At 34.2% G+C, this 26,988-nt stretch overlaps 1 protein-coding gene across 1 annotated transcript in view; it reads left to right on the plus strand.

Moving 5' to 3' along the window:
- Positions 1-26,988, plus strand: part of SYT16 (synaptotagmin 16) — a 193,531-nt gene that overhangs the window by 17,810 nt on the left and 148,733 nt on the right. The window contains exon 2 of the mRNA XM_049770266.1: positions 6,539-6,744. Within this exon, the coding sequence (XP_049626223.1) occupies positions 6,539-6,744 (206 nt within the window). The remainder of the gene's footprint in view (positions 1-6,538; positions 6,745-26,988) is intronic.

Genomic DNA, 26,988 nt, shown 5'->3' on the forward strand with positions numbered 1-26,988 from the left:
GAGGCTATCTATATGAATTTGCCTAATTTAGTAATTTTACATAAAAATAATTATATAGTGATATATAACATATAATTATAATCATATAATGCCTTTGTAGCTTGTTTCTTTAAGTATAATATCTTCAAATTTAACTATGTTGTATTAATAATGCTTTAAAATTGTGAAATAGAATTTCATTATATGAATATACCAGTTTTTGTTTATACATTTATTAGTTCATGAATATTTTTAGCTGTTTATATTTTGGGCTATTTTTAATGATAGTTATGAACATTTATATATCCATTTTAATGTGAATGTTATTTTTAGTTCTTCTGAATATATACCTAGAAGTGGAATTATTGGTTTTACTTAGAATTTTAAAACAATTCTAAAGAGGAAAATTTTGTTAAGCCATTTATTTATCTGTATTTCAGGTAACATGATTATAATCGGTTTCAAATTTATAAAATCAATGTACAAAGTTACTATACATTACCACCACAGACCCTTAGCCTATATGTTTTGGCAATCTGGTGTCATCTTCATTGCCCCATTATTTCCTCACCGTTGATTGACAATTATTGCATTGGTGCATATACTTAATTCACTTTTCAATCACCAATGTTCTCTCATACCTTTACCTATGTCCTTGTGTTATGTTGAGGTTAACTGTAACACATGGCTCAGCAGCTTTTTTTTATTATAAATTTGGGGTTCCTGCCAATATTAGTAATGTTTATAATGTTAATGTGAAAAATAGAAACTACTTATAGTTTAGAATAGCATTTGGTTTCTAATCCTTCATGTACATCTTCAGATATTAACTAAGAAGAGTTAGTAATTCAAAGGACAAGGCAAAGACAACATATGTTGAAAGTTAGTACTGAAAGAATGAGTGATCCAGTTGCAGATAAAATATAAATAGTGGACAAGAAAAATGATCAGATATAATTGAAGAACACTCTCCTAAGCTAGCTGGTGAAAAGAATGGGGTCCCAGGAAAAATCAACAAAAGAGAACCACAGATATATATGTATATCCTGGTAAATTTGTAGTCTTAAAAATAATGCTAGAAAGATTATAGTATATTATATATTCAAGTATATAAGATAGAGCATATTTTGCTACTGTATTATAGTAGCAAAAAGTAGGCTTGAGCTGAAACTATAGTATAGTAGGTAGAGTTTTACCTTGCATGCAGCCTAGCGGGTTTGATCCCCAGCACCACCTTAAGCCTGGCCAGGAGTAATTTGTGAACACAAAGCCAGAAGCAACCTCTGAACACTGCCAAATGTTGCCCTAAAACAAAAATAAACAAACAGAAAAGTAGGCTCTAGAATCACACTCGTTTATGAACCATTAAAGACTAAAGGTAATGGACTAATGCATATACAACTTCGAGGAGAAAATATTGGCACCTGTCTAAGAATTTTACATCAGTTCATAGTTAAGTTACTGCTATAAGAATTATCACTTGTTTTTTTTAAAAAAATCTCCAAGTGGACAGTATCTGTGGGTTTGTAACAAATGCAGGCCAACCTTTGCTCAGAATCTCTCCTTCACCAGGGCACAGACCAATAAACCCCCAGGCTTTGATGGTAGCTCACTAGAATGTGGGGTCACTTCAAGATAATGTTCTTATCTTATAATGTTTTTATAAACATTAACATTTTCTTTCATGGGGGGGGCTTCCAAAAGTGCTCAAGGTATCCCAGGACTCTTCCCAATAGTGCTTGGCCAACACCAGGCTGGCAGTTCGATGTGCAGCCTTGAAAATGTACTGCTCCAGTTACCCCCTCAGTGAGGGCTGTACCCCACAATGCTTGGGGGGACTCCAGGGCATCCACTAATGCTCAGGGAATCGTGTGGTAAAAAAAAAATCTCCAAGTTTACAAAAAAAGGTTTCTCTGAACAATATAAGGACCTTTCTTCTAATTTTTTTTTGCATCTTTAGCTATATTAGTAATGATCCTTTCATTATAAAATCCAATATGAAATTTGTGACTGTTTTCTAATAAACACATTAATGCCAGCATACAAAATAGCTTTTAATAATGTAAGGTAGTTAAGAAAAAGATATTACAAAATGTTCTAACAATGTGGTTGCAAAGTTAAAATGAATTTTTTTTTAGTTTTCCGCATTGCAAAAGAAAACTATGATCACTTATTATTTCAAAGCATTTTAAAATGAAAAGCTTTATTGAACAATACTATTTTGTAACTAAGAAAATAAAGAGCAGTATAGACAAAGGAGTATATGTCATGTAGTCAAAATGATTGGAAGGAAGTGTACTGAATTTTAATAGTCGACAGAAATTTTAAAGCATAAATCTTTCCACATTTTCAGATTTTAATTAATAAGTTTCTTGTAGCTTTATAATAACCAATACATTTTATTCAACAATAAAAATTGAGCTCTGTTAATGATGGCATTGCAGGGCACAAATATTTATGCTTATAGTGATAAACAAACTCTCTTTTCCCTAAAATTGGATCTTACAAAATAATATCCTGTGTTAGTATTGTTACCAGTCTACTTGCAATGTATCTTTTCTTTCTAGAAGGTTTTGTTAGTGGTGCATTAATCAGCATAAAAGAGTTAAAAATTTTTTTTTACGGCAGCAAATTGAGTGCCTAGCCTACGCTAGCTGCTGAGAATACAATGAGTAACTGAGGCATAGTTCCTATTCTTATAAAGTTTAAAACTCAGCACTTGAAAACTGTTGAAAGAGCTGTCAAGGACATGGTGGGTGGGAGCAACAGTAGAAGTATGTAATCTGGACAAGAGGAATAAGAAAGGCTTTCAGAGGAAGAACAGTGTCAGAGTGAGCGGAAAGAGAGGTTAGCAATTGTTCCACTGAATTGAAATAGTCTGCAAAGGTCTGGAGGTGATCTGTATCTGCAGAGCCAGAAATAGATTAATATACCAGCAACAGAGAATTTGATGTTGGCAATGATGAAAAATAAAATCTGGGGATCAGTAGGAGCAACACACATGGACTTGTCAGCTAAGCCGAATAATCCAAATTTTGAGCCGTAGAGATAGCACAGAAGATAAGGTACTACTTTCATGCGGGCTGACCTGGGTTTGATCCCCAGCACCCCGTAAGCTCCCCTGAACACCCTGAGAAGTGAGCCAGGAGTGGGTCTTGAGAACCATCTGTGTTTCCAAAAGCCAAAATAACAGCAACAACAACCTCCACCCCCAAGCAACCACAAACAAAACAAAGTGAAGAATAAAATTTAAATTTTGTCCTATGGATAATGAGAAGCTGTTAGAAGGTATAACCATTTCCTGTGGTTATTATGACAAACTGTCACACACTTGGCAGCATAAAACAGCAAATTTATTCTCTCATGTTTTGGAGGCCAATATTTCAAATTCAACTTGCCATTAGTTTTGGTTCCTCTGGTCTTTGAAAAAGATCTGCTTCCTTCCTCCTGCCTCTTTCCTAGTTTCTGGTACTGCTAAAAATTCTCAGTGGTCCTCTTATTGAAAACTTGCGTGTCTACCACTGTCTTCACTTGGCTTTCTCCTCTCAGTGTCTCCCACTTTTTTGTCTTTTAAGGGGACATATAGCAATGGGTTTAGGGCCTACTATAAAATATAGGATTACCTGACCTCAGTATTCTAGACCACTATAAATTTAGTCTGTTTTCTTCTTAGGCAGTGCAATTGCTGAAGTGTGATTGTAAGAAGTCCTATCTTAATTTTAATGCTTACTTAATTTTCATGTTATTTATTGGTTTTGATTAGAGATACTGTTATTTTGTTGTCTACAAAGCTATTATCTTGCCTATTATTGCTTTTCTTACATTATCTTGCCTTTTTGATAGTACCCTTTATTTTCTTTGTCCTTTAATGGACTTTAGTTCTTAACTTGGACAAAGGGTAGATGGACACTTCACCTTCATATTACTAATCCACAGGTTAAACTTATCTAAGAATTATAGTTACGCTTTCATAATGTTTCTTTTTATGGGGAGGTGTCCATACCCAGCAATGCTCTGGGGTTACTCCTGAATATGCACTCATAAATTACTCCTGGTGGTGCTCAGTGTACCATATGGGATGCAAGGAATTGAACCTGTTTCAACTGAGTGCAAGTCAAGCACTGTGCCCACTCTACTAAATCCCCAGCGTCTTTAATTTTTTTGTCTTTTGGGTCACATCCTGTGGTACTCAGAGGGTTTCTTCCTGACTCTGCACTCAGGAATCACTCCTGGTGGTCTCAAGAGACCATATGGGATGCTGGAGACGAAACCCTGGGTTGCCCATGTGCAAGGCAAGAAGCCTACCTGCTATGCTATTGCTCCGGCCCTCCAGCCCCTTTAGAAAGCTTTCGCATGTACACCAAACATCCTTAGATGATTCTTACTGATAACTCCTCTACCATCAATCCCTTTATATAAGATTATTTTTTGTATTTTTTAAACTAAATTTTTTTTTCTTTTTGTTTTTTTGTTTTTTTTTTGTTTTTGGGCCACACCCGGCGGTGCTCAGGGGTTACTCCTGGCTGTCTGCTCAGAAATAGCTCCTGGCAGGCACGGGGGACCACATGGGACACTGGGATTCGAACCAACCACCTTTGGTCCTGGATCGGCTGCTTGCAAGGCAAACGCCGCTGTGCTATCTCTCCGGGCCCTAAACTAAATTTTGTCTTGGCTCAAATGATATATCTTTAGCTTATCCTTTACTTAACACTGAATTTTCTCTAGTGCCTGTTATTTATGCTTATAGCCAAATTCTATGTTTGGGACTTTTAGAAGCAGACCTATTAAACTTCTTTTGGGTCACTTTAAGTTCAGAATATTTTTGATGAAGAGGATGAAGAGGACAGGGATGAAAACGATAAAATATTTTCTTTAAAGTTCTAAAATATTAGCAGTCAAAGCTTTTATTTTTTTACATAAATGGTATAAATTGGGAAGTTTATTTCCATCACTGATGACCATTATTATATTACACAGTTGCATTTGTAAGAAGTTGTTCAGGAAATAAGTTTGTCTAAGTATTAAATTGTTTTAAAATTAATATATAGCATTGGCCTAAAAGTTGCCTCAAGTAATAATTTTTAATAGTTGTATTTTTGTTTTTAATTTGCTAAGATAAAATGATTTTCAAGAGTGTAGATCTTTTACAGTTTTACCACTGCATTTCTACCACCCAATTTTTAATAACACTTTATCATAGTCCATACAATCCTTCCTCTCCATTCCCAAGTCAACTTTGGAACCTCAGTGTTAGTATCAAAGGCAATGCATTTGTTTTACTGGATATTGCCAATAACCCTGAGTATGTATATATATAGACATATATACATATATATACATATATATATGTGTGTGTATGTGTGTATGTATAAACCTATATTTACATACACATTATTTATGAGTCAACTCATATGTATCTTTATCTTTGTGCTTTGATTTCAATTAACATAATATTCTCCAATTCAATCTATGTTGTAAGCAGAAAACAAGATATCAACTTCTCTGTGTCTTTCGTATACAAATACTTTTTAAAACCTTATTTAAGCACCATGGTTTACAAATCTATTCACAATACTGTTGTTTTAGGCATTCAATGTTCCAAGATTAATCCCACCTCTAGTGTGACATTCTTTCTACACTTGTCCTGTTTTCCACCTACCACCAAACCTGTCTCCTTGGCAGGCACAAAATAATTCATTTTATATTGCTTGTTACAACAAACGGGTAAGTAGAATTATCAAAAACTGGTTCAGTAAAAGGACGTTTGTGAAATTTATTATATGTCACATGGAGTTACTAAAGTCATTGAAGATTTTCTGAGTTGTTTGTTGCTCGTTGAGCTTCCTGTGTACTGTGTTTGCTTAAGCTTAATTGGCTGCTACGCATTTTCCCCATCTAATTTTCTGTGCTCCTATTGAGCTGACAGTGTTGTGTAATTTTGAAGTGTCTCCAGGATCTGTAGAACTGGGAAAATTCTCCACCCGCCCCCTCTTGAGTGGGACTGTGGAGTTTTCAGCCCAAACTAGTGTTCCTGTGAGTTTCATAGGTTTGGCTTAGTGTTTCTCTCGAGATTAGTCATGAAGGTGTCAAGTTTGAATGTTTACATGGTAGAGGCTGTGGTATGGGGGTGTGGCTATGTATGCAATTCTTTATAGAGTCATCTGTTATTTGGTACTTGGGTTTTATCCACATCTTGGCAAAATGTAGTAGTCTTTTGGTAGCTAAAAGAGAGATTTTATGAACCTTTTCTACCATTCTATCTTAACCCTGTGATGGTTCCTAGAGCATGTTTTTAGAGTTGAATATTAAGCAATAGCTTGGATCAAGACACGTTTATCTATCAGGTAGAAGAAATCAAATGTATCTAGGTATATTGGTTTTCATCTAGATAATCAGTCTAGTAAGATGCTCCCTACTCTTAATTCTGTATATAAATCTGAGGAAGCCCAGCAAGAGGTTAGATTTGTGAATACTTACTGCTTTAATTAATAAATGCAAATATTCTAAATAAAGGATATAATTTATTGGATATAAAAGTTAAGTAACTTTGTGATGCTAGTTTTTTCTTTTGTATTCTCTTGTCAGTTGCTCCTGAAGCCATTGGCTTCTTGTCTGCTGTCGGGGTATTTATTGTCCTTCTGGCTGTCCTCTTCCTTTTCATCAACAAGAAACTCGGTTTTGAGACAATAGGAGGTCTTCCATGTCTGGAACAACATGGGAAAAGAAAGCACTCTAAAGACAAATCTGAAAACTGTGAAGGGCTGGGTAAGTATTGCACATCAATTTCTTCTGAGCTTGGTAAATAGTTATGTTTTGCTTAGGGGAAAATGTTTCTGTTTCCAGAATGTGCACTCATAAAATGTCATATATAACTTATTTATCAGATTATGGGCAGATAAATGGATATTACAAAAAATACACTAGCTTTATGTAAGTAATGCCTTTTTTAGAGTTAGAAGAGTAAATGGAAAACAGTTGTCTACCACAACCTTAGCTTCTTTTTTAAATAATTAGATCTTTATTTAAGCACCATGATTACAAACCGTAGTTGGGTTTCAGTCATAAAATGTTCGTCTCCCTTCACCAGTGCAGCCTTCCTGTTACCAATGCCTCCCATATCCATCCTCCCCCCACACCCTGCTTGTCTTTGAGGCAGGCATTCTATTTCTCTCACTCACTACTATTGTCATGATAGTTGTTGGTGTAGTTATTTCTCTAATTGAATCCACCAACCTTGTGGGTAAACTTCATCTCTAACTTCATCTCTAGTCTTTCCAGCCCTCACTTCTATTGTCTCTCGGTATTTTTTACCATACTATCTAATTTTTATTAAATACCACAGTTGAGTGAGACTATTCTGTGTCTATCTCTCTTTCTCTGACTTATTTTTTTTTTTTTTTTTACGAGTGAACAATTTTTATTGAAACCCTCGAAGATTAAAGAGGACCAAGTGGTGAGTTTGGGTACCATTAACAGAAAATCTCACCTAACTGTACCATCATTCACAGGAATGAACAAACCCAAACATGACAAAATTCAAACTCTCATGTAATTGCTACAAGTGAATGTAAATGAACTAAGTATTTTTATCATAACCTTCCTTTAATCATATGAAAAAGGGATTTTACATGGCATAACAAAAGATATGCAAAACTTAATGAAAACACAATTCTCTTAAATTTCTTAAAACTTATTTTTATAGGATGCAAAATGCACTTGAAATGATTAAATGATTTAAGCTGAATTTTTTTTATTGCAAACCGTTTTAACATCAGGTTAACCCCCATGCATGGTGTTCAAAAGAACATAGTTTGAATTAGAAAATCATTAAGTTAAAATGAATTAAGTATTGAAATTAGAAAAGGTCTGGGGTTTCTTTTGAAAGGAATCTTCAAGTACCAATATGTATATAGAAAGAATACTAATTTTGGTTACATTTCCCCCCTTACTGTTAATTATACAAACTATAATACCTTTCAAAATAAAATACCTACATAAGATAACTTTAATAAGAAACATTCAAACCAGATTTTGGAAAAACATTAATAAGATTTTTCTGGGCCAATAATGTCTTAATTAGTAATTATTCTGCATTTGATTATATAACCCTGCTGTAGAGTCTAAGTTCTCTCCCTTTTGGTCACTACAGTTAAGAAACATTCAGTTAGTTGTGCTATTGAGACAACCTGTGATAATTTCACTTGGAAGAAAAACATTTTCAGTCTGACAGACCAAGGGAAGAGAAGGCAGGTTCTCTGCAGATAACTTCAATGAGAAAAACAAAATTATCAATGAAAAAAGAAAAAGGTTTTATTTTCCAAGGGAATGCTGCACCCATTTCACTTAATATTCAAAATCCAAGATAAAGGCACTGGGATGTACACCTCACCACAAAGAACTTCTCAATTACATTCGCTATTTCTAAATCTATTGCAATCGGTCTGCTTGCTAAGTGTTTCTGTGACATTTCTTATAGAAACATAATGTAAATTAAATAATGTAAAGTTTGAGTCCATTCATAACATAACTAGTTTTATAAAAATATTTAGAGTTGCTAATTAAGCACCAAGAAAAAGAACCTCAGAGAGAGGCTTCAGATCCTTTCTGCAAGGTCACCCCTTGACAGTTTTCTGATAGGTCTTCCAGTGTGACAAGTCATCTCTGACATGTGCTACTGATATAATCCTAGGGATGTAGGACATTGCTGTGGTGACTAGATCCAAATGCCAATTTTCATTACAAATAGTTATAGACAGTTACAAGATTTCATGGCTTACTCTTTAAAAAAGGGAAAATAGGTGCAATTTTCCTTTAAGAAAGTCTTTATTTTGAAATATACCATTACTATTCTGATGTTCCCTTCAGTAAACACTGATATAACTACACTGGGACAACCAAAGAACTGTGAAGTAGCTGTGGTTATCTACAAATACTGCATTATTTTTCACTTGAATACAGTATTTGTACATTTTAAGAAAACATAGTACAAAAAATTGTATAAATGAAAGCCTAAAAGAAATAGCTGTCACTAAATTTTTGAAGTGATCAAAGACCAAATAGATGAAAACATTTCTAAACATGATGTAAACATAAATGAAGTAATGCAAAATATCAAGGTATTCAAATCTACTATATTGCTATTGTTACCCTTAACATATTTTTCTACATAGTTTTTTCTTTCTGGGACAGTAATATAAGGGGCAGTACATTATCTTCATAACCTTATGCCATCAAATCAGTTAATACAGATGCTCAACACATTTAATTATACAAAATCAATTTGTTTCAAGATACAAAATTAATGTTGATATGTAATTAATGAAAAAAAAGTTAAAAAGATAACTATATGAATATCCAGATATATGCTGTATTCCCATTTATATAGATCTGATCAATAAAACATCAACACATTCACTTAGATACTGATTTAATCCATGGATCAAGGCCATATTTTCAAAGTATTTTAAGTATGCCAGGACACTGCAAAAGCTGGAGAAAAAAGGTGAGGAACAGTATATACTTGCTAAACAAGAACTATGTTTATTTAGCTAGTGAATACCTAAGAGTTATAAATTTTTACTTCATGATAGCAATCAGGCTCGCAAACACCCAGAAATAGGAATTAAGGGTTTTAAATGTAATTATAAAGGTCATAAAAAGTCTGATTAGACTGAGGTACGTTTACTCAAAATTTTGAGATTCATTAAGTGGTAGCAAACAAAATAAATCCTCAGACCAATGCACATTTTCAGTATACATATTAATGGGGAAAGAAGGGAGAAGAATTCTCTGACTTATTTAACTCAGCAAAATAGTTTCCATGTCCATCCATGTATAAGAAAATTTCATGACTTCATCTTTCCTAATAGCTGCATAGTATTTATTCCATTGTGTACATGTACCACAGTTTTTTAACCACTCATCTGTCGTTAGGCACCTGGGATCTTTCTGGATTCTGACTGTTGTAAATAGATCTGCAATGAACATAGGAATATAGAGGGCACTTTTGTATTGTGTGTTGGTGTTCCTAGGTTGTATCCCTAAAAGTGATATTTCTGGATCATATGGGAGCTCAATATTATATTGTTTTCCAGAAAGGTTGGACTAAATGAAATTCCTACCAGCAGTGAATGAGAGTTCCTTTCTCCCCACTTACACACCAGCACTGAATGTTCTTGCTCTTTGTGATGTGTGCAGTCTCTGTAGTGTGAGAAAATATTTCATTGCTGTTTTGATTTGAATCTCCCTGATGATTAGTGGAGTGGAGCATTTTTTTTTTCATGTGACTTTTGGTCATCTATATTTCTGTGAGGAAATGTCTGTTCATTTCTTCTCCCCATTTTTTGATGGGGTTAGATTTTTTTTTCTTGTTAAGCACTGTCATTACCTTGTATATTTTACATATCTTTATATATAATTGTTGGGTGAATAGTTTCTTCCATTCTGTGGGTGGCCTTTGTGTGCTAGTCACTTTCTTTTGAGGTGCAGAAGCTTCTCAGTTTAATGTAGTCCCATTGTTTTTAAATCTCTGGAAAGTTGTGATTCCTCCTTGAAGATGTCTGTAGTCATAAAATCATGGTGCATTTTGCCTATCTTTTCTTCTGCATGCCTATGGCTTTAGGTCTGATATCAAGTTCTATAATACATTTTAATTTGACCTTTGTGTATGATGTTAGATGGAGGTCGAGATCACTTTTTTCAATGTGGCTGACCAGTTTTCCTAACATTACTTGTTGAAGAGGCTTTCCTTGCTCCATTTTGCACTTCTTGCCCCTTTATCAAAGATTAATGATTGTATACCTGGGGAACATTATCTTAACATTTAAGTCTATTCCATTAATCTGAAGGTTTGTCTATTCCAATACCATGCCGGTTTAATGACTATGGCTTTGTAATACAAATTAAAATTGGTAAAGTGATGCCTCTTATCTTCTTTTTCCTAAGAGTTGCTTCAGCTATTCATGGGTATTTATTGTTCCAAATCAATATCAGAAGTGTTTGATCCACTTCTTTGAGGATTATCATGGGTATCTTTAGAGGGATTGCATTAAATCTGTACAATACATTGGGGAGTATTACCAATATAATGATATTAATTACCCAATCCATACACAGGGTATATGTCTTCATTTACTTTTTTCCTCTTTTATTTATGAAACAGTGTTTTGTAGTTTTCTTTGTATAGGTCCTTCATCTCATTAAGTTGAGGTTCATTAAGTTGACTCTAAGGTATTTAAATTTCTGTGGTTCTATTTTGAATGAAATTGATTTTTGTCAATTACCTTCAGTTTGAAAAAGGAAAGTAATTTACATAAAAATAATTTATCTTCTTGACTGAAAAAATATTTAGTTTTTAGTGGCTGAAGTATATAGAACTCTGTGGCAGAGACTGTTATTCTAGAGTTATGGTTCTTAGCACACAAATTGTCATTTAAAGATAGTTCTCTTGTATAACATGTAATAACTTTACTATTTTTCTTTTTAAATTAATCTGAGTATCACCTTCCTCTCATATGGCCAGATGGTACATGATGTAACAAGTGTAGGGACAACCTTACACTATATTTTTGAGTATGGCAATGCAATGAGGAGAATACTCTCTTATCACTCTGCTTTCTGGATATATTCTAAATGAGTCTTAACCCAGGAGAGTATTTGACTTATTTATATAGCAACTTTCCTAGATGGAATTTTTTACTTTGCTGTAAGAAAATGTATCAGACAAAAAAAAAGAAAATCTATCATGTAGGATTAAATGAGTATTTTTTAGTTTTCATAAAAAAAAATACCAGTACTTTTAAAACAACACATATCTATTTTATAACACAAGAATTTTGAATTCGTTTAGTTGGATTTATAGAGCATTTTTTGAGTCTGAAGTTAGAATTTTTGCTGCATTCCTCTGAAGTTTTAACTTTACTACAAGATCCAGGATAACAGTTCCTACTCATGGGAATCCCTCCATAGGGCCACTTAGATGTCTTTATGAATTGGTGAGTAGTTTCTCTTTGAATGAGAGACCAAAGAGAGGAAATCAAGAGGGAAACCAGGGTTACATTTGTTCTGAGTCTGGAAAGTCATGCACAATCTTTCCTACCAAAATCTAGGCATTTACTGAGTGTGTAGTGTAGGGACAGAGATAGTATAATGTGTAGAGTACTTGACTTGCTTGCAGCTTACACAGGTTCAGTCCCTAGCATCACCATATAGTCTTCCAAGTCTTCCAGGAGTGATTCCTGAGCATAGAGCCAGAAATAAGCCCTAAGCACCATTGAGTGTGACATAAAACAAAACAAAAAATGTATAGCATAGGTTTAAGGAAAGATGACTTAGGTTACATTCCTGAAGGGACGAATATTAAAGAGCAGAGATATATTTTTAAATTATAGATAATAATAGGAGGGCTATAAATAAATGATCTGGCTATAAACTTAATATTGTTGTCACCTTCATTTTTGAACTTCATTTGGGTCATATGACTCATCTTCTGAAATTGAACGGCTCTCTGAAATAGTTTGTGATTTGAAATCTAGGGCATACAAATAATTTAACCCATGACAGTCCCAGATGGGGCATAAGTGAGTGTTGTGAGTAGATTACTGTTTAATCAGGTGGTAATATTAAGAAGGTAGTATTCATAGTGATCTTAATTTTCTCCCCTCAATAGAATGTTGCTGTGGAATAATTCTGAGCTTCAATTTTATTATCTGCATGTTGGGATTATTAATATATCCCACATAGAGTTGGTGCAGATTAAATGAATTAATTATGTACAGATACCATCTTGGTAGTATACCCAAGTCCTAATAAATATTTTAGTATTTCTGGTTATCTGTAAATATAATACTCATAGTAATGGATTCTAGGAATGACCATACAGAAACACATTATATTAATCTTTTTGGGAAATTAAAGTTGATGGTTTCTCCTTTGTAAATATAAATGGTATTAAGGTTAGAACTATTTAGGATATTTCCTTTTGTCATGTTTGACTTGTTATATTAGAACTTTAGATACAATCATACATCATACTCTTAAATAAGTTAAGGTTTGATGATAATAAAGAAACAATAACAAAGTATAATGCAGAAGCTCAAGAAACAGAAAAATCCATGTCTAAAATTTAGAATGGGACTCTATAAAATTTAAAAGTAGTTTTATCAGAAGATTCTCCAAATGTTAATGTCTATGAAGCAAAAACACTTTATTTTGACACTTTTTCTTTTAAAAGTTTAATTATCACTGATCAGAAGTCTGAAAATTGTGCTTCCAACAAGATTCCAACTTTTGATATTTGCTTTACTTATCACCCTCATTGCACTGATTTTCTTAGTGAAATGAGATGTTCATAACATATTTTGACAACTGTAAAGAAGAGAAGTGGTTGTGTATGGTGCAAAGAGCACAGGGCAAACAGCAGAGCTTAATTTTGCTAATTGGCCTTGATAACTTGAGAAATTCTTTTCACCTTTCTGTTCCTTATGTCCTCATTTGTAAATTGATGACTCTGGACAAGGTTTCTTCTAATTCCTATTGTGTGATTCTGTTTTATTCTTAGGGTTGTCATAGCAATTTCTTTTCTAAATCTCAGTCTATGAAGGGAATTGAATTAATAAGACTAGTTAAAAGTAAATTTAAACACATAATTTTTAACTGATATTTCATGGACCAGTGTGGTTCATAGGTATAGGAAGCTTAAACACCAGTGGACCACCATCTTCTTAGTCCATTGAGCTATATGAAGTTTCTAATCTAATAGATCAAAACATGACTGAATATCAGAGTTCTAATTATTACAATATAAAACATTTGAAGTTTTGTGTTGTTGATTTAGAGAAGCAGTATCAGACTTATTTTCTGAATCCACTCTGTCAAAAAACTATATTATTGACTGTTCTAAGTCCTTGAAAAATGTTGCTTGAATTTAATTAGGAATTGCATTGAATCTAGGTAGTAGTTTAGGCAAGAGTTATTTTGATGATAATGATTCTTCTAACACATGAGTATGAAATGTTCTTTTATTTCCTTAGGTCTTATTCAATTTATTTCTGAAGTGTTTTGAGTATTCATGTTTTAGATTTCTTACCTCTCTTGTTAGGTTAATTCCTAGGTACTTGATAGTTTTGGACTCTATTTTAAATGGGATAGATTCTATGATGTCTTTCTTCTCTGAGTCATTCTTTGTATAAAGGAATACAACTATTTTTTGTCACTGACTTTGTAGCCAGCAATTATGCTCTATTGATTTATTATTTCTAGGAGCTTTTTGTGTGTGGACTCTTTAGGGTCTTTGATGTACATAATCATGTCAATTGCAAATAGGTATAGTTTAACGTCTTTTCCTATATAGTTTTTCTTCCTTCTCTTGTTTTATTGCTATTGCTAGGACTTCTCATACTTGTTGATTAAGAGTGGAAACAGTGGACATCCTTGCCTAGTGCCTGACTTTAGTAGAAATGCTTTCAGTTTTTCACCATAAAGAATAAATTTAGCTGTAGGTTGTTTTTTTTTTTATAGAAAGTTGTTACAATCTTGGGGAAGATTATTTTCACACCTATTTTGCTGAGGATTTTCATCATGAATGGGTTTTTAATTTTGTCAAATGATTTCTCTGCATCAAATGATATGATAGTTTATTTTTTATTTTTCTATTTACTGATGTGATGAAAGATGTTGATTGATTTGAGGATATTGAACCATCCTTGCATCCCTGGGATAAAACTCACATGGTCATCATGTAATCTTTTTGATTTGTAGTTGTATTTGGCTTGCTAAGATTTTGTTAAGAATTTTTGCATTAATGTTTATCAGTCATATTGGTCTGTAGTTTTCTTTCTTGATAGTATCTCTGTCATATTTGGGAATGAGCGTGATGTTAGCTTCATAGAAGATATTAGGGAGGATTCCCTTCTCTTTGATATTTTAAGAGTCTAAGGATAGGTAGTAGTAATTCTTCTCTGCATGTTTGGTAAATCTCACCTCTAAACCCGTCTGGTCCTGGATTTCTTTTCCTTGGGGAGTTTCTTAATTACTGTTTAAATTTCCTTGTGATTGGCCTGTTTAGATTTTCTACTTTCTCATTATTCAGTATTGGGAGATTATTTTTGTCCAGAAATCTGTTCATTTCTTCTAGGTTCTTTATTTTAACACAGTTCAGTTGTCCATAATAAGCTCTCCTGATGTCTTGGACTTCATGGGGTTCCATTGTAATCTTTCTCCTTTCACTTTTGATCCAAAGAGAATATTTTTTATTTTTCCCCTTGTCAGTCTTGCCAAAAGTTTGCCTATCTTGTTAATTCTTAAAAAACAGTAACAGTTTCTTGTTTCATCGATTCTTTGTATTCTTTTATTTATTTCTATACTGTTGATTTTTGCTCTGATTTTTATTATTCCTCTTCATTTGCTTGCATTTGGGTTTCTTTGCTGTTGGTTTTCCAGATGTTTAAGGTGTGCCTTTAGATGGATGATTTTGTCTTTTTCTTCTTTCCTCTGTAGGCCTGTATTGCTTTCAGTTTCTCCCTAATTACTACTTGTGTTGTTCCCATAGATTTTGGTAATTTGTTTCTTCATGGTAGCTCCTGGACAGTTCAGGATGAGGAGGGTTGATGGGAGGGATTGGAGGGTCCCTCTCTCTGCAGACAAACATTATATGGGATGAGAGACAGCAAAAACTTCAGGACCAATGGCAGGACACAGTAGTAGTTTGGGGGAAAACTTTGGAGGCATCACTGGCTGTATTTGATGGGAGGGACAGAAAGGTCCCTCTCTCTGCAGACAAACCTGAGGTGGCATGATAGAAAGCAGGAACATCCATGTCCTTTTAAATGAATGGTTTGCTTATTGTCCTGGTAAAAGATACTCCAAAATGGAATCGATGAATTATATGGCAGCTAAATTGAGAATTTACAGAGAATCCTTCATACATTCTAATATAGGGTTTGGAAGAAACATTACCACCAGAAGTGAACAAAAGTTCCTTTTTTCACCACGTCCCCACCTCAATTGTTGCCAAAAATTTTTATATGGGACATTTTCACATGTTTGAATGTATGATTTATGTATTATTGTTATCTTTTTTGAATTTCCCAAAAGTAAGTGATGATGGCCATGTTTTCATGTAGCCATTGGCCATAATTTTTTTTTTATTAGAAAAGTGTTCATTTCTTCTTTCCATTTTTTTGATGGAGTTTTTAGATTTTCTTGGTTGATCTTTATGAGAAATTTATATATCCTATATAACAACTCTTTACCTTATTTGTTGAGTGCAAATATTTTCTCCCATTAAGATAGCTGTCTTATTGAGGGCCGGAGAGATAGCATGGAGGTAAGGTATTTGCCTTGCATACAGAAGGTCAGTTGTTCAAATCCCCATATCCCCTATTGTCCCCTGAGCCTGCCAGGAGCGATTTCTGAGCAAAGAGCCAGGAATAACCCCTGAGCACTGATGGGTGTGACCCCCAAACAAACAAATAAACAAACAAACAAAAAGGCTGTCTTAATTTTAGCTCATGTTTCCTTTGCCATACAGAAATTTTTAAAATTTGATGTCATCCCATATGTTTAGTTTTAATTTTGTAGCCTTTGCCAATGGTATTATATTGTTTTATTGTTAACTACTTTGAGATTTACATCTCGGAGCATTCTGCCTATAGTTTTCTCAATGTATTTTCTGGATTCAGGTATGATTTCATTGTCTTTGTTACACTTTGAATTGATTTTTGTGTAAGATATGAGATATGAATCCAGATTTATTTTCTTATACTCAGTTATCCAATTTTACAAACACAATTTATTGAAGAGGTTGTCTTTATTCCATTTCACATTGCAAGCCTCTTCATCAAAAATTAGCTGACCATATATATGGGAATTTGACCCTGAAGATTCTATTTTGACCTATTTGTTAGAGAATTCACCTTTATTCCAGTACCAAACTGTTTTGATCACTGGCTTTGTTTGTTTGTATGTTTTAGTTTTTGGGTCACAACTGGAAGCACTCAGAGGTTATTCCTGGCTCTATGCTCAGAAGTCCTGGCAGGGGGGGGGGTATATGGAATGCCAAGATTCGAACCACCTGCATGCTAGGCAAATGCCTTACCTCCATGCTATCTCTGCAGCCCCTTGATCACTGACTTTGGAGTATAGATCAAGTTAGGTAATGGGATGCCTCTAAGTACTTTCACATTCAGTATGTTTATGGGGTACTAAAACAGTTTTTTTTTATAATTCCACACAATCTTTATAATTGACTGGCCTAAGTCTTAAAGAATGTTGTCTGAATTTGGATAAATATTGCATTTAATCTATAGAGTAGTTTAGATACAATGATAATTTTGCCAATACTTTTCTTTCACTCTACAAGCATGGAATGTTTTTACTTTTCCAAAGATCTTCAACTTCTTTCTTAGATGAAGTAAAGTTTTCATGGTAGATGCTCTAGCCTACTACATCTTTGTCCCATATGACAACTATGACTATGGTCAAATATTTTTAAAATTTCATTTGTGCATTTAGATGAGTAAAAGTTTAAGTAAAATGTTCACCATGTACAATACAGTTAATCAGGTACTATCATTTCAGTCTTATAGATGATGAAAATGCAACTTTAGAACTGAATATTTTACAAATGATTAAGATCTAAGACTCACACTCAAGGCTGTCAAGATGGCAAGTAGTTAACAATGTGGTGTGCTCTTCCAGCTCAATTTAGTATGCCATGCCTTTTAGCTTTAGGGTTAGGAAATGGAGGGACTGGTGGATGTTTTGGCTTCCTGTGGGAGCTAAGAACATAATTACAAAAAAGTTTATCTTTCAGACAACTCTTTAAACTAGAAGTTTAAAATTGAGATGTCAGGCTTATTCTTTCAAGCTCTTTCAAAACGTTCTCCTTTGAACATGTATCTCTGCTTTATTCTACTCTAGAGAATCCTATATTCTCTCTTGAAAACATATTTCTTTTTCTCTCTTCTGATGTCTTTTAAGTAATTCAGTTCAATAAAACTATCCTTTTTTTTAAAGTAACCAACTAAATTAAATAACATTGAGATGTCAGTAGGTCCCCTCTCTGACCATCCTTGGCATTCTTTGACTTGTAGAAGTATCACTCTAGTTGCCCTCCATATTCACATGGAATTTTAATGTGTGTCTGTGTGATTTATGCAACAATATTTATGATAATTTGGAAAGATACTCTCATCTCAGGAATTTTAGGTTAATTACATTGGAAGATATCCTTCTAATACTTCCAGTTTCCAGGACACATATATCTTTGGGCAAAGTATGTATTATTAAGCCACTGTAAAGAAATTCTAGAGTAGAAAAATCAACAGAAGTGGTGTTTGATTCTATATTATGACATTTAAATTATACAATGATTGCTTCAGAATTATGGATGACGTAGTCTTTAGAAATTTGGAACATTCTATGTCTACTTGCCCTCTCTGTACTTTTTGTCTGGAAATAGGTCTTTCATATATCACCCTTACCCAGTCAGACTGTGTGATTCAATTGGAAGGGTAGTATCTAGAATAGAAGGCACACATGTTGACAATAAAAATTTAATAGTGGGGACGGCGAGGTGGCGCTAGAAGTAAGGTGTCTGCCTTGCAAGCGCTAGCCAAGGAAGGACCACAGTTCGATCCCCCGGCATCCCATATGGTCCCCCCAAGCCAGGGGCAATTTGTGAGCACTTAGCCAGGAGTAACCCCTGAGCATCAAACGGGTGTAGCCTAAAAAAAAAAAAGAGTAGTATTGAGCCGGAGAGATAGCATAGTGGTAGGCCATTTGCCTTGTATGTGGCCAATCCACAAGGGACCTGGTTTGATTCCCAGTATTTCATAAGGCCCCCAAGCCTCCCAGGGGAGATTTCTGAGTACAGATCCAGGAGTAACCCCTGAGCACCACTGGTTGTGGCCCAAGAAACAACCAATCAATCAATAAAGTTTTAAAAATTAAATAGTATCTCCTTTTCTGGTTATTTACTTTTTCTGTTTGATATTTTAGGTAAAATATCATGAATTACTGCTTTGTAGGTTGGAAGATTCTTGTGATACAGTTAGTTTTTAAAATAAAAAGTTGAGATTGATGAGCTGTCGTAGTTTGTTTGAACATCAGTGTTTCATTGTGGTGTTTAGTGACTTGCTTTGAGGACTTAATAAAGAGATAATAATTGAGAATACTCCCAATGGGCCTATGAACTGTGACTAATTGAACCCTTTTTGATGGATGAAAATTCCAAAGAGAACACGATGGGGAACTTTGAGATTATGTATCCTTTTAGTATTATTTATTGGGGACTTTATGTTAAGCTATTCAGTGTAAAATAAAAATCTATGGGTTTTGATTTCATCCCACACACCATTTTTTTAACTCCTTAGGGGACATGTCTGAAGAACCAGGGTAGCAGTGAAGAAATAATATACCAAACAGTCAGGAAAGGATGGCAAATATAGCATCCTGTCCAGCGGGCTTTTTTTAAATTTCAGTGAAAAGGTTCAGGGAAAGAGGAAGTTGGGGGAACACCTTTGTTTATGGTTGTTAGCTATGTCTCATCTTTTAATTCAGTGTTCTGTGTGCTGGAAATAAAATGGAAAAAAAGGAGAGATAGAGACAGGAAAATGGTTCAAAAACTGGAATGTCAGTTTTAGATATTTGTAATAATGTTCCATCTCTGATAATTCAGAAACTTCATGGTTCCATTATTATTGAGATCAGCCTCCAAACATATACCCACAAAACCATGTGGTGGGGCCTCAAAACAACAAAAACAAAAAAAAAAGTCCTTATTCCCTGGGAAACTAAATTTTTGGGTAGAGATAGGTTAAAACAAACAATCCCCCCAAAATACTCTGAAAATAAAAAGAAAACATGTTTAGTCATCAAAATTATTCAGAATGTGAAAAGAACCTAAAATAAAGGATAAATTGGTAGGGTGAATAGATTGACTTCAGATACAATTGTTATATTTTGTCTCTTCTGATTATATACATATATTGTATATATTGATCTGCTTTTGTGGAGAAATATTACCAGCAGAGTTTCTAAAGACCATGATTGACTTTTCCTAATCAACATATTGTGTGTGTATTGTGTGTGTCTGTGCGTGTCTGTGTGTGTGTATGTGAAAGACAGAATATGAGGGAGAGGGAAGTGAGGGAGAGCATGGTGAAGAAGAAGAAAGTGGTAGATTATGTTAAGAAATTAATTTTTTAATAATAGAAGCTGATAGGATATGCTGATAGGCTCAGGAAAAAATAATTTATAGTTAATGTCTGAAGGTAGAATGTTAAGGAAATCCCTTCTTGCACTGAAAGGTCAGTCTCTGTTCTCCTATGGTCTTGCATTGAATAAGACCCAACCATAATATGGAAGGCAGTGTGTTCAATACTGATTCCACCATTTTAAATGTTAATCTCACTCACAAAACCTACCCTCATAGAAATATATACAGTAATATGGAAACAAGCATCTTGATATTATACCTGCTCAAATAGAACAGATAAAATTAAATACTGCCAGTTCCTACTATTATATATAATTATGTCCTTGTTTTTGTCATTATACTAGGGAAGGGAGGTGGAGAGGAGATAGAAAAATGTTGATGATGGAACATTTCAAACGAATATAAAAGCAGAAAAAAATGGCATAATGAGCTCTATCTGCTATCACTCATGTTTGACAGTTATTAAGCAAGACCATTCATTTCAAAATTTCCTTATTTTTCATGACAAGAGGGAATATATCTCTCCCTTTTAACATGTCCATTCTTCACTATTTTCTTTCTTGCAACTTTGAAGATAGGTTAATGATTCCTCTCAAGAATTTGACCGAACAAACAAACTGAATGTTAAAGGTGAGGAGGCTGTTGATGAAAGTTTGGGAAGAAGCCAACAGTCCTTCAACAGATCTGGGCAGATTTACTGTTGAAAATATGAGCAGCTCTGCTTTTCGAGCTATTTACATAAGGGTGTCTGTATGTTACCTTAGAAACAGATTCTTTTAGTGGTATGCAAGCTTCCTCTGTGATGCTAAGATATTAATAAAAACAAATTTGAAGCTTTCCAAAAGTATGAGTTTCTATGGAAATATTTAACACCTAAGTTTGAGAACTCCCTAAACATACATACTTTACCATTTCAAAAACTATAAAGAATTTTTCATGATTTTTTTTTTTACCAGTGACTCGATATCAGATAGAGTCAATGGTTCTATACCATGGGAACATAATCTGGTGCATTTGGTCCTTATTCTTTATATTTTTGGAGGAAACTCTAGAACTTTTTCATTTGAAATTGTCATAGCATGGGATTTTATAGCTCAGAATACCAGATAATAGCACCTACATATTCTTCTGCTTGGTATATTGAATTTCTTTTTTTTTGTTTGTTTGTTTTTGGGTCACACCCGGCGGTGCTCAGAGGTTACTCCTGGCTGTCTGCTCAGAAATAGCTCCTGGCAGGCACGGGGGACCATATGGGACACCGGGATTTGAACCAACCACCTTAGGTCCTGGATCGGCTGCTTGCAAGGCAAACACTGCTGTGCTATCTCTCCGGGCCCGGTATATTGAATTTCTATATGCACTCCTATCACATATGACTTTGGTATGAATGGAGGAGACCTTAAACACACATCTTTTTAGGGGAAGGGTTTGGGGGTGGTGGTCAGATACCTTGTTTTGGAGACCCCCATGTATTGAAGGAGATAGACCATGGAGCTCAGTGTACAAAGCTAGTGTTCCAACCACTTTAATCCATCTCTCCAATCCTCAACACACCATTCATTAAAGATAAGTGAAGTGTCATGTTTGCTTGTATAGTAACTTTTAGAGATGTTAATGTAGTAGAAATGAATATGTCATCTTCATTTAGAGATGACGAAATTGTTTTTAAGTTTAAAGAATGTGCATTTCTATATGTGAAAGAATCATTTTGTGATGCAGCCTGTTGAGAAAATAGTATAGAAAGTTTAAGTTTCTCAGAAGGCACACATAGAAGTGGGGTTTGTGTTTTCTTGATAGTATGACAGTGATTTTCCTTGTACCTTAGGGAGACTCATGTTTAAAAAAATTAATTGGTAAGTGGAAAACCAAAGAGAAAGGTTTTTTTGCAAGGAAGAAAGCAAAAGTGAACAGATCATTTTGCACTGAAGTGTGTGTCTGATTTTATCTGATTAACTAGTTATTGAAATAATAGTTTTAAACTCTATTCATTGGCATAACCTCATCATTTTTCTTAGCTTGACAGTAAGCTAAAATAAAAGGGCATGCCTATGGTTAAACATTTCCAGTAAAGTATCCACATTCCATTAAAATGCAACTGAAGGAACAAATCCCTTTTTCACAAAAGCATTCATGACAAGCCTTTATTATTCCAGGTTCTTTGATTGAGATCTAATGACAAGGTGACAGGTATTATTTGAATAGTATAAATTTTGGAATTCAAACAACATTTTGAGTCTTATTTTCTTAGTTTCTATCCTCTAGATCCTCAAAATACTTAATACTTATGAGCAATTAATGTCAGTTTTATAAAGGAAATGCTATCTGTTTAAAATTGTTTTAGGTTTTTTTCTTCCCCAGTGAGAACTGAACTACAGAATAGTAATTTAAAGTTGTCATTTATCAAAAATGCAGTTTGATAAGTGAGAGAGGATAATGGAGAAAATATTAACTCTAAGGTGTTTGGATATCTCTTCTTCAACTATCTTGAAACAAAATATAAACTATGATATGATAAGACGTTATAGAAAATTTGGGAAAGGTTTCAATGTCTTGAGTGAACACTGTCAGAAGAGTATTATTATTATTATTATTTTGTTTTGAGGGCCACATAGAGCAGTGCTCATGGGCTACTCTTGGCCCTGCATCAGAAATTACTCCTGGCAGCCTCAGGGGACTATATGGGATGCTGGGGATTGAACTCAGGTTGACTATGTGCAAGGCAAACACCCTACCCACTGTACTATTGCTCTGCCGCCTTGAAAATTCTTTCCTTGATTTTCTATTGTTTAGAATATCTCCATCTGATGTCCCAAACAAGTAGCACTTATGAAAATCGTACTTGTGGATTATCATTCTGTGTTGGAAAGATGTCAATAGTTTTGCATTTTTGTTGTTCTGTGTGTTGGCTTCATATTAAAAATCCTAAGCAGTAATAGAGATGCTTTTTTTCCCCTGGTAGTACCATATTTGCCCGCGTATAAGACGACCCCTCAACCCATGAGCACAGAACCAGGAGTAAGCCCTGAGCGCTGCTAGGTGTAGTCTCAACACAAAACTAACAACCTTCCTACAACCAGAGATGTAATAAGAATTTTGTTTCAACCAAATAGATATGATCTTCAGAACTTTGCATAATAATACATAATAGGCTACTCATGACTGTAGAAGTAATTAAGAATGTTTGGAGATAGTAAAGCAGGTTAGGTGCTTGTATTGTATGCAGGATAACTGGGTTTGTCCTCTAGCACCCCATATGGTCCCTGTAGCACTACCAAGAATGACCTCTGAGCAGAGTACAGGAGTAATCCCCTTGGCACTGCTGGAGCCATGTGTGTGTGTGTGTGTGTGTGTGTGTGTGTGTGTACTTATATCTTTGGATATATATTCACTGCTGTGCTTTAGTAAGCACTAAGACAGTTCTAAACAGTACTTAAGTGAAATTCCCTGTCTATAGAAAGAGAAACATGGTTGTGAATAGAATGATTTCAAATATTCTTTGCTGAGGCTGCTTTGACTAGACTTGGAAGACTTCAAGTCTTAGTCCTCCATACTGCTTATGTGTGCAATGACAGAGATCCCATTAAGGCTGCTGCTTTTGATCAGTTCTCAGGGGATCTGATTATTAATGTTTGCCAGACACAAAAGTATTGACAGGACTATGTTATTAGCATCAATAGACTAAGATTCCAGTCATTAGGAACCCCAGGAGACCTCATTTTGATAAACCACTAATGAAAAAGATAAAATGTGAAGCAATAGTTATTTTAGTAATGAACAAGTCTACTACCTGCTTAGTTTAAAGCTTATAAAAGAAATAGGGGAAAAAGAACACTTGATAGCATTGATTTAGATCGAGAGCATTGATATGGTTTCTCAAAGGAAGAGGAACAGTCTACAAAAGAATGTGAGGTCATTTCTTAGGACTAAACATAAATATGAACAATGCATTATTAACTGGATGAAAGGTCTTTTTGGTTATAAATGAATATTTATTTTAACATGAAATGACTGTATATGTATTAGCAGTACAATTTACTCCTATTCAAAATGTTATCTCAGCACAATTATCACTAAAAAACCAATATCCCTTCATTATACCCCTTGATTTCCCTCCTTATTATTAATATAGAAGGCACCAAATTGAAAATTTAGTAATTTTTGGTTGCAGAATATCTTTCAGAGACAGAATAATCCACCCATATATACTTTTCATAACAATGACAGTGGGTATAAGTAACTGGACCTTTAACTCTCGTAGGGCAATTTCCAGACTTCAAAACCAGTCAGGTAGGGTGCTTACTTTGCACATGGTTAACTCAGCATCCAATCTGGTTTCATGAATACCTCAAGTATTGATTCCTGAATGCAGGACCAGGAGTAACCCCTGAGATTAGCTGAGTGCAGCCCATAAACAAAAACAAAAAGAAACTTAACTTGTAAAGGTCTATTGAATCCAATTCATTTGTTTCAGTAACATGGCTTCTATGTTATTGATATGAATACTATATTCTAGAATTTTTGGTAAGCTTGTATCATAGATATGACTAAAGAAAAGTGGTTTCAAGGACTGAAGTGATAGCAAAGTGGGCAGGGCATTTGCCTTGCATGCAGACAATCCAGGTTTGATAGCATCCCATATGGTTTCCTGGCACAAGAACAGCATTAGGGTCTTCCCCAGTAGAAGATCCAATCCTGGTTCTGGTGCAAAAAAGCTACGCCATTTCTAAAGATGGGATCTAAGGTTAGGGGGTGAATGGCTGACATCCAATTGACTGAAGCCTAAGTCAAGTCCCTCTTACAAATGTTCAGGGTAACCCCCCACCCCGAATAAAATTTGAGTTCCTATTCAAATTAGATAAGAACTGCTTTATATATGTAAGATTTCCCCCATTTTAATGTGTCTACACAAAAAGGAACAATGCCACATAATACGGATGGATATGTGGGTATAAATAACAAGTCAAACAATTGCTAAACCTGGTTCTAACATGAGTTCAGAACCCAAGAGAAACATATCTCCTATAATTTCTTACTCAACAATTTCTAAAAAAGGGATGGGGAAAACTACATCTATATAAAAATACACAATAAGAATTATACTTATTAAGAAAATACATCTAAAGAAATATATGAAGAAAATATACATATTCTCTTTAAGTCTTTTGAAATAGTCTGGGGGGGATACAAGTGCATTCTAATATAGGAACAATTCTGACCATTTATAGTCAGAATGGCACAAAATAAAATTCTTATTTTGTTGGGTTGTCTTTAAAAATTAAAAGGTAATTTTATAATGCTCGATACAAATCATACTGTAAGTCTAGGTTCTAGACAAAGTATAACAGGCAGGGAGCTTACCTTATAAATGGCTAACTAGGGTTTATTGCTGTCATTCCTAAATGGTGCCATATTTCTGGTGAGAAGTAATTTCTGAATACAAATTCAAGAGTAAACCCTGAGCATTACCAAGTATGGCCCTAAACCAACAAATACCCCCAAGCCTAAAAACACACCAAATTATACTGTGAGTTTAAAAATAGATTTTTGTGCCAAAGAAATGAAAGTTTTTCTTAAGAAAATTGTGACATTAAAGTTTTATTGAGTAGTTTCTTTTAGATTATAAACTTTATGCATCTACGTAAGTTCTGAGTATTTCAAGAGTGTATTTACATATAAAAATATATGAACAAATACTAGATTTTTTTGGTAATTAAATGACAGTAAGTCACATTAAATAATCCCCTTTGGAAGGACTAAAGACCTTATATATTTATATAAGTACTATTTGTGGAATGTCTATAGGGGTGCATACACACATATATGTATACACACACATTAGTTTTATTTGGCTATATCTGACAATGGTTGAGGGCTAATCCTAGGTCAACATCCAGGAGTAACTGAATGGGATTTAGTCTTTAGTTCTGAACTGGTAATAAACTCAGACTTCCTACAATCTCTGCCTTGGAAATAATAGATACTCTAAAATACTTAAAGGTTTTAATAAATTTGGAGAACATTAAAAAGATGTTGTAATTATAAAAACAAAAGCCTTGAGCAATTTAGTACTCTTTTTAAAGTAATTGGGCCCTTTTACAATCACAGTCAAATCCCAACTGGCTATTGGAAAGAGTTTGAAAATTACATTTTAAAGTAAGCCTTACTTGATTTAAGCAGTTATGTAGATGTTTTACATTTGTTTTGGAAAATTAATTGCAGCAGTTTTTATTTAGAAAGGAAAAACAATTCCATTAATGGAATAGGTAAGTGACTGTATCAAGAGATGAGAACAAATTGAAAGAGCACAATAGACTTTGGTGGCAGACATACTTGGATTTGAACCCCATATTCAACCAAAGATTTTTTTTCAGGAAAATGTCTCCGAATGAGGATTTCTAATGTCTTCATGGTATTAACAGGCATTTTTGGTGAAGAATTGTAGCAATATAATTGATCCAGAACTTGGAGACTTCTCAGCCAAAGAAAATGGGAGAGCAGCTCCACAAGTCACTCCTCCTTTCTGTGTGTCAGTTTTTTGTTCTGCTACAAGATAGAAAGTTAAAAATTTTCACAAAGAGGTTTTATTCATTTAACTTGTCCCAAAGTGCCATAGACTGTAAGGTGTTTGATAAGTGTTAGCTATGATAGTATCATTTTTTTTCTGAGATGGTAACACCCTAGGGAAAAGATCACAAAACATTAATAGAATTTATTATTATTATTATTTTATTATTATGTTTCAAATTTTGGTTTAGTGATAAATATCTTATATGAGTGCTCGTTATGGTCTG

Source organism: Suncus etruscus, chromosome 3 (assembly GCF_024139225.1).
Source record: "Suncus etruscus isolate mSunEtr1 chromosome 3, mSunEtr1.pri.cur, whole genome shotgun sequence".
NCBI classification, from domain to species: domain Eukaryota; kingdom Metazoa; phylum Chordata; class Mammalia; order Eulipotyphla; family Soricidae; genus Suncus; species Suncus etruscus.